We start from the raw sequence: 8607 nt of genomic DNA, 5'->3' as shown, positions 1-8607 counted from the left end.
CTCTGGCTTGCAAAGGGAGAAATGCAGCGGGAAAATAGGGGTGCAAAACAATTTCAGATGGGAAGGCCTTCAGAAGGTGGGAGGGACTGGCGAAGCAAGGCCTGGGCTTCCCCCCATCCTTGGATTCCCAGCTTGATGACCCCTCCCCCCCCCCGCGCCCCTGGCTCTGCTCTTGCAAAGGTGGAAGGAAAGGAGAATTAAAACGCAGACCTGGGGGTCACGCACCCCCTTCTAGGTCCTATTGTTCCGGGATTGAGTGAGGCTGAACCACTCGGGCCCTCCCCCCCAAGAAATTCCGCGCGCAGAGTGGGCATGGGGCCCCGCCCCCTTCTTAAGCTAGGGTTCTGTGTGTGTAAGGGGGGGTCTGGCACTTGGGACACGCCCCCTTTAACTCCCCACCCCCAGAGGCAGAGAATCCTAGTTGATGGCCATGAGTGTGTTTGCCTTCTTGAGTCTCGGCCGCAGATAGGGGGCCGTTGCATGCACAGTAGAATGTTTGCCGGGTGTGTGTTTGTGTGTGGGAACATGAGTCCTGAGAGTGCGTGGCTGGCAGTGTGTTCACCTGTAAATCTCTCCCTTTCCTGCTGCTTTTCAGTGTTGTACCCTCACTCTTCACCTGTCCCGAACCCCTTCCTCCCATACCTGGGTTTCCCAGTGTGTCAGGATTTGTCGTGTGTGACTCCTCTGTCTGAACCTTTTCTTCCCCATTTGCCCACATACCTGGCTTTGCATGGGCCCATGCATTTGAACCTTAACCCCTGAGGATGGACGGTATTCGTGTTCACACTTGTACCTGGTACTTTCTCCGTTCCTATCCCCTCCCCACCTCCAACTCCTGCCTTATTGAGAACAATCTGCCTCCGCTCCCGACTTGGTTTGCAAAACCCCATGAAGTTCAGGGGCTATGCCATTCCAGTGAAGTTGTCCATGTGCACCTCTGCAGTTGGCTCCACTGTCTGTGTTACCGCCACACGTGTGTGTGTGTGTGTGTGTGTGTGTGTGTAGCAGGGGGTCTTGGTAGGAGGAATATACCTTTTATATTTTCAACTCAGGAAGCTTCCTCCGACTTGCACTCTCTTCTCTTGTTTGTCTGTGTGTGCCTGCCTGTGGAAATGTGAGACTATCCGAGCTTTATTTATTGAGGATCTAGAGTGAGGGCCATTTTTGTGAGTCTTTAATTGGCAGCCCAGTTTCCCTGTCTTCTTCCTTTAGAGCCCAGGGTTCCTTGGGATAACCCCCTCATCAGTTGGAAGTACCCCCAAACTCCCCGGGGATTTCCTGAGCTCCCTTCTCAGAAGGCAGCTTGGGAGGACATTCTGACATTTCCCCCTTCTCCTCAGCTTGGTCTATGGCAGCTCCAGGACCTCGCACCCCGAGACGGACATCTTACACCGCCAGGCCTATGCGGCCCCCCACCCACTGCAAAGCTATGCCACCAACCACCACCCGGCAGGTACGGCCCCATCCCGCCCGGCTTAGCCTGTCCCTCCCTCGGAGACAGCTGGTTGGCTGCTGAAAGTTCCGCCCATCCTAATTGGCCGTGCCCTGTGTCGTGGCCCTCCCCTTGCTGGCTCTCCTCTGATTGGTTGAGTGTGAGGCTGCTGGTTGCTGCTTAATTTCACGCCGGATTCGTTTGCCCTGTCTCTCTGGTCCCGCCCCTTTTGCTCAATTGGCCGGGTCTTTTCAGCCCCCAAATCCCACCTTCTCTTCCAGGCTTTTCCGCCTCTCTCCAGCTTACCCCAACCCTCTCCCTCAGGATTCATCCCATTAGCTTCCTTGCCCTCTGAATTCTTCCTGATTCTCTTTCCTGATTGCCTCCAATTGTTTGGCTCTCCCTCTTTTTACTTAGATTTGCCCACTGCTTATACTCCCTCTTTGGCTTTGCCTCCCACGGTTCTGATTAGCTTTCTTGTTTTGATCCTGACATATCCCCCCCCCCTTTCCCCAAATGTACCAGCAAAGAGACTGTGCATCCTCTTTGACCTCTGACCTTCCTGATCGGCTCCTTCCCACTCTTCCCCATCTGTTTTTTCCCTGGATCCTGCTACCTTAACTTAACCCCTTTTCACATTTTTTTTTTTAGATCTTTCTGTGACTCCTGTTGTCTGTATTCTCTCCTTCCTTACTAGAATTGCCCACATCTTCTGCCCGCACCCCCTTACTGAGGATTCTGCCCTTTCATCCTGGTCTCCTTCACTTTGGGATTTTTCCTACTCTTTTAAAACTATTGCTTCCCACCTGGGCTCTCTGCACATGCTTGGATTGCACCTGTTCCTCCTTTACTTTCTCTTTTTCCCTCCCTTTGGCCATCTCAACTTCATTCTGCCTTTTTGTCCTCTTTGGACTTGCCCCACCCATTTCCTTAACTCCACTTAGTTTGGCTATTTGTCTTCCTTGACCCCGCCTGGCCTCCCACCTGCCTGACTCTGCCCTCCTGTCCCTGGCCAGGCCTCTCTGGACTCTTCGACACTGGCCTCCACCATGCAGGCTCAGCAGGGCCCGACGCCTCCGTCATGAACCTCATTTCCGCCCTGGAGTCCCGGGGCCCCCAGCCAGGCCCCTCTGCCTCCTCTCTCCTCTCCCAGTTCCGTAGTCCTTCCTGGCAAACAGGTAAGCGCAGTGCTGCCCCTGGAGGGTTAGGGTGGGGCTGGCTTGTGGTCTGCTCTGACCTCCCGTCTTCTCCATCATCCCTAGCCATGCACACACCAGGCCCCACGGAACTCTTCATCTCGGGTGCCCTACCGGCTTCCAGCACCTTTCCGTCCTCCTCTGCCCTGTCTGCCTACCAGCACCCAGCTTCCTTCGGCAGCCGTCCCTTTCCAGTACCCTCGTCCCTCAGCCTCCAGGACCCCCCATTCAGTCCTCCTGCTAATGGGCTCCTGTCCCCTCATGATGTGCTGCACCTGAAGCCTTCACAGGCACCCACGGTACCCTCCTCGTTGGGCTTTGAGCGCCTGGCAGGAGGCGGCGTTCTGGGGCCTGCTGGCCTTGGCCCGGCCCAGACTCCCCCTTACCGCCCTGGACCCCCAGATCCACCCCCACCTCCCCGCCACCTCCCCACTCAGTTCAATCTACTGGCTTCTTCTTCCGCTGCTGCCGCTGCTGCCGAACAGTCCTCCCCACAGCTCTACAACTTCTCGGGTGCTGCCCCAGGCCCACCGCCCCCTGAGCGGGCCCTGCCCCGCCAGGACACCGTCATAAAGCACTACCAGCGGCCAGCCAGTGCCCAGCCCCCCCCGCCTCCGCCACCAGCCCATGCCCTCCAGCACTACCTGAGCTGTGGGGGCAGCTACCCCTCCATGGGCCACCGGGCTAACTTGGCCTGCAGCCCCTTGGGTGGTGGCGAGCCCTCCCCGGGCTCTGGTGAACCCAGCAAGGCTGGTCCCAGTGGAGCCACGGCTGGAACGTCAGGTCGCGCCACGGGCCCTGAGGCAGCTGGGGGTGGTGGGGCCGGAGGTGGTGGTGGAGGTTATCGCCCCATCATTCAGTCACCGGGTTATAAGACAGGCAAAGGTGGTTATGGAGCAGCTGCTGGGGGTGCCACCAGACCCCCACCACCTCGCTCTACTGCCACACCCAAGTGTCAGAGCCTGGGTGGTCCGGCGGCAGCCTATGCCACGGGGAAGACCTCTGGGGCAGGTGGGGCTGGGGGCCAGGCCTATTCTCCTGGTCAGCCCCAAGGGCTCCTGGGACCACAGGCCTATGGGCAGGGATTTGGAGGGGGTCAAGCACAGGACTTGAGCAAAGGACCCAGCTACTCAGGGGGTCCCCCACAGCCTCCTGGTGGCCCACCACCTCCTGGTCTAGCCACATGTCAGAGCTACTCTCCAGATCAGCTGCAGGGGCAGCTCTATGGGGTGCAGGGAGAGCCTTACCCAGGCCCAGCTGCCCACTCCCAAGGGCTGCCCACAGCCAGCCCCTCGCTCAGCTACAGTACTGGCCATTCCCCGGCACTCTCAGGCCATGGAGGTGGCTGGGGACCCGGCTCCCTGGGAGGTGGTGGGGAGGCCAGCCCGTCCCACATCATCCGTCCTCTCCAGTCACCGCCAGCTACTGGCCGCCCGCCTGGAGTCGGCTCTCCAGGAGCCCCTGGCAAATACCTGAGCTCAGTCTTGGCCTCTGCCCCGTTCCTGGCGCCCCCAGGAGCTGGTAACTATGCAGCTGGAGCAGGTGGCTACAAGGGCAAGGGCGATGGCTCTGAGCTGCTGGCAGGCCCTGGTGGGCCTCCAGCTGAGCGCACTGAGGATGAGGAATTCCTTATCCAGCACCTCCTGCAGGCACCCAGCCCACCTCGGACCTCGGGGGCAGATGGCTTAGTGGGCGAGGATGGGGCAGCAGATGCCTCCAAGGGACTTGGGGGTAGTGGGGGGGCCGGGGGAACGCCAGGCACACCCTATGAGTTGGCCAAGGAAGACCCCCAGAGGTACCACTTGCAGAGTGTTATTCGAACCAGTGCCAGCCTGGATGAAGGTGCCACGGCAGCCCTGGAGTTGGGCCTGGGGAGGCTGAAAGAGAAGAAGAAAGGGCCAGAACGGGCTGGCGAGACCCCTGAGGGACTGGCCACTTCAGTTGTCCACTATGGGGCAGGTGCCAAGGAGCTGGGGGCCTTCTTGCAGAAAAGTCCACCACCCCCACCTCCCACTGCCCAGCCCACCCAGCCCAACCCCCATGGCCTCCTTCTGGAGGCTGGAGGCCCTGACCTCCCGCTGGTGCTGCCTCCACCTCCANCATGCCCCTCCAGCTCGAGGCCCACCTCCGCAGCCATGGCCTGGAGCCTGCAGCCCCCAGCCCCCGTCTCCGACCAGAGGAAAGCCTAGAACCTCCAGGTGCCATGCAGGAATTGCTTGGGGCTCTGGAGCCACTGCCCCCAGGGCCTGGTGACACCGGCGTGGGCCCACCTAACTCCGAGGGCAAGGATCCTGCGGGTGCCTACCGAAGCCCCAGCCCACAAGGCACCAAGGCCCCACGCTTCGTACCGCTCACCTCCATCTGCTTTCCTGACTCCTTGCTCCAGGACGAGGAGCGCAGCTTCTTCCCCACCATGGAGGAGATGTTTGGCGGAGGGGCAGCAGATGACTATGGCAAGGCTGGGCAGCCAGAGGATGAGGGTGATCCCAAGGCTGGTGCTGGCCCACCTCCAGGCCCCCCTGCCTATGACCCCTATGGGCCCTACTGCCCTGGTCGGGCATCTGGAGCTGGGCCTGAGACGCCGGGCCTGGGCCTGGACCCCAACAAGCCACCGGAGCTGCCCTCCACGGTCAACGCTGAGCCGCTGGGCCTGATCCAGAGTGGGCCACACCAGGCGCCACCCCCACCCCCGCCTCCCCCTCCACCGCCTCCACCACCTGCCTCCGAGCCCAAGGGTGGCCTCACCTCGCCCATCTTCTGCTCAACCAAGCCAAAGAAGCTGCTTAAGACGTCCTCCTTCCACCTGCTGCGACGCCGCGACCCACCCTTCCAGACGCCCAAGAAGCTGTACGCCCAGGAGTATGAGTTTGAGGCCGACGAGGACAAGGCCGATGTGCCTGCGGACATTCGCCTCAATCCCCGGCGCCTGCCTGACCTGGTTTCCAGCTGTCGCTCCCGGCCAGCCCTGTCACCCCTGGGTGACATCGACTTCTGCCCACCTAACCCGGGCCCTGATGGCCCCCGGCGCCGAGGCCGCAAGCCCACCAAGGCGAAGCGCGATGGTCCTCCCCGGCCCCGGGGAAGGCCCCGGATCCGCCCACTGGAGGTCCCCACCACCACTGGGCCAGCCTCAGCCTCCACACCTAGTGATGGGGCCAAGAAACCCCGGGGCAGGGGCCGTGGCAGGGGCAGAAAAGCCGAGGAGGGCGGGGGCACCCGGCTGGAGCCCCTGAAGCCACTTAAGGTGAGGGGAACTTGGTCTTGTAGGGGCTGAGGATGGGATGTGTGAGTCATAGAGATAGGGAAGGGTTAGGGTCATGTTATTGACTCTAGGTACTAGGGACATAGGTCAGGCTGAGGAATGGGATTCCAGTATTGCAGCAGTGGTGAAATCCAAGAATGACATGTCATCTAGCAGAAATGGGCCATTAGGGCTTGGGTGCTTGGGTTCTTGACGGTGAAGGATGAGCAGTCCAGCATCCTACATCCTGTTCTTATGGGAAGAGGGTGTGGGTACCTGAACTAGCCGGTAGCAAGGAGAGATCAGTGAGTGTTTGGAGGGAAGAACTGCAGCCCCATGCTTGAGAAGGGTCTTCAGGGCTCAGTGCTAGCCCGCCGCAGGCTGAATCTGGGAAGTTGGATTTTTGGTTCTTAGGTGAGGGGGCTGGGGCCAGGACCCCTGGGCTCTGACTTCCCACTGTCCCTGTGTCTAGATCAAGTTGTCTGTGCCCAAGGCTGGTGAAGGGCTGGGAGCCTCGTCAGGCGATGCCATGTCGGGTGTGGACCACAACAGCCTGGACTCCAGCCTGACCCGGGAGAAGATCGAGGCCAAGATCAAAGAGGTAGAGGAGAAGCAGCCAGAGATGAAGTCAGGCTTCATGGCCTCCTTCCTGGACTTCCTCAAGTCAGGCAAGCGCCACCCGCCACTGTACCAAGCAGGCCTGACACCCCCGCTCAGTCCCCCCAAGAGTGTGCCACCTTCTGTGCCAGCCCGAGGCCTGCAGCCCCAGCCGCCCGCTGCACCCACTGTGCCACACCCGCCACCTGCTGGCGCCTTCGGGCTGGGGGGTGCGCTGGAGGCTGCGGAGAGTGAGGGGCTGGGGCTGGGCTGCCCCTCGCCCTGCAAGCGGCTGGACGAGGAGCTGAAGCGGAACCTTGAGACACTGCCCTCTTTCTCCTCGGATGAGGAAGACTCCGTGGCCAAGAACCGGGACCTACAGGAGAGCATCTCGTCAGCCATCTCTGCCCTTGATGACCCACCCCTTGCTGGGCCTAAGGACACTTCTACCCCAGAGGGGCCGCCCTTGACCACTGCGTCTGCAGTCCCAGGGCCACCCCCTCTCCCCGGGCTCCCCAGTACCAACAGCAATGGCACACCTGGTGAGCTCCAAGAAGGTCGTCTTGGGGGTGGAGCAGGTGTTTTAGGTTATTATGGTCACCAGATACAGTTGTTCAGGTTTCAGACGGTTTAAGGGGTTTCACTGTAGGTGGTGTAGGACTTAGCAGTGGTATTGTGCTTGGAGGTGCTAAGTGGACTAATGGGTCCCAATCCGGGCCCTGGAGAATGCTGGGGTCAGGGCAGGTTATAAATTATGGGGACAGGTTTTGAAGCTAGTGGGGAACATGGGGCTTGAGAGGCTCTCTGAAGAGCAGTGATGTGCAGTAAGGGACAGCAGGGCGTGTGGAGCAGAGGGACCTGGAGACAGGTAGGTCTCGTGGGCATAGGGTTCTGTCTGGGGTAAGCTATAAACAGAAACTACAGGACTTTAGTGGGAACAGAGGCATGAGAGGTGGGCATTAAAGGGGCTTGAAGGGTCAGGAGTGTCAGGGGATCAAGAGATTTGGGGAGGGGCTTGTAGAGAGATGGGGAGTAGAATGAGAGGGTGAGGCAGAACAGAAGTGTCGGGGGAAACATGGGAAGTACCAGAGAGTTCTAAGCAGAGAGAAAATATCAAGGTCTGGAGAGCCTTGGAAGGGCTGAGAAGGTCACAGCTGAGGGCACAGCATTGAAGAAGTGGCAGTTTTAGGGGTTGGAAACTCCTCAGAGAGTTAGGAACTGTTAAAACACCTGTGGGGCTCAAAGAAATAGCATCAGGAAGGAAGATCAATGTCGGTCCCCCTGTTGGGGAATACCCTGGGGAAGGCAGGGAAGGGCCCAGTGAAAGACAAGACCCAGAGATTGGCTACAGAGAAAGACCAGGCACAGTGGCACACGCCTGTAATCCCATGACTCGGAGGCAGAGGCAGGAGGATGGCAGAGCCTGAGGCCAGCCTGTCTCAAAATAAGTAAAAAAGACTGGGATAGAGCACCCTTGGACTCAATCCCCAGTACTAGGGGGGGAGGAACCTGGGTATTGTGATGTAGGTCTTTAATCCCAGTGGCTCAGGAGGCTGAGGCAGGAGGATCCTGAGTTCAAAGCCAGCCTCAGAAACTTAGCAAGGCCCTAAGCAACTCAGCAAGACCCTGTCTCAAAATAAAATATAACAAAAAGGGCTGGGAATGTGGCTAAGTGGTTAAGCACCCCTGGGTTCAATCCCTGGTATCGAAGAAAAAAAGCCAGACAAAGGCTTCGAGGGCTCAGAGATGATTGAGGACTGAAAAAGGCCGTAGGGATGGGAGCCTGGCTTCCGGGGCTCTGTGTAGCTACTGGAACTGGGAAAGGGTCCCCCTTCCGCTGGTGTGGCAGAGGGCCTCTGGGAGCCTTGGTCCTTCATGGTGGCCGAGGCTATTAGTGCATGAAGGAATGTTTAAGATAAGAGAAGCATCAGAGACAGTGAATGGCATCCAGAGCTGATGTGCTTCTCTCCCCCAGAACCCCCGTTGCTGGAGGAGAAACCCCCACCCTCGCCGCCTCCTGCCCCAGCACCTCAGCCTCAGCCTCAGCCTCCACCACCCCCCACCACCGCCTCCACCAGCACCAGCCCTGCCCTCACCACCCCCACTGGTGGCCCCTGTGGCCAGCTCGCCGCCTCCAACGC

General features: G+C 59.6%; 1 protein-coding gene across 1 annotated transcript in view; it reads left to right on the top strand.

Annotated features, from left to right (window-relative positions):
* Nucleotides 1-1320: 1320 nt before the first annotated feature.
* The window catches only part of Prr12 (proline rich 12), a gene marked incomplete at its 5' end in the record, with an annotated part of 22550 nt that continues 15263 nt past the window's right edge, over nt 1321-8607 (top strand). Inside the window, 7 exon segments of the mRNA XM_015496965.2 lie at nt 1321-1453; nt 2449-2610; nt 2695-4725; nt 4728-5872; nt 6342-7008; nt 8442-8521; nt 8523-8605. Coding sequence (XP_015352451.2) covers nt 1321-1453; nt 2449-2610; nt 2695-4725; nt 4728-5872; nt 6342-7008; nt 8442-8521; nt 8523-8605 — 4301 coding nt within the window.

The sequence above is a fragment of the Marmota marmota genome, unplaced genomic scaffold (assembly GCF_001458135.2).
Source record: "Marmota marmota marmota unplaced genomic scaffold, marMar, whole genome shotgun sequence".
Classification (NCBI taxonomy): domain Eukaryota; kingdom Metazoa; phylum Chordata; class Mammalia; order Rodentia; family Sciuridae; genus Marmota; species Marmota marmota.
Note: the sequence above shows the minus strand (reverse complement) of the source record. Positions and strands in the feature narration are given on the sequence as shown.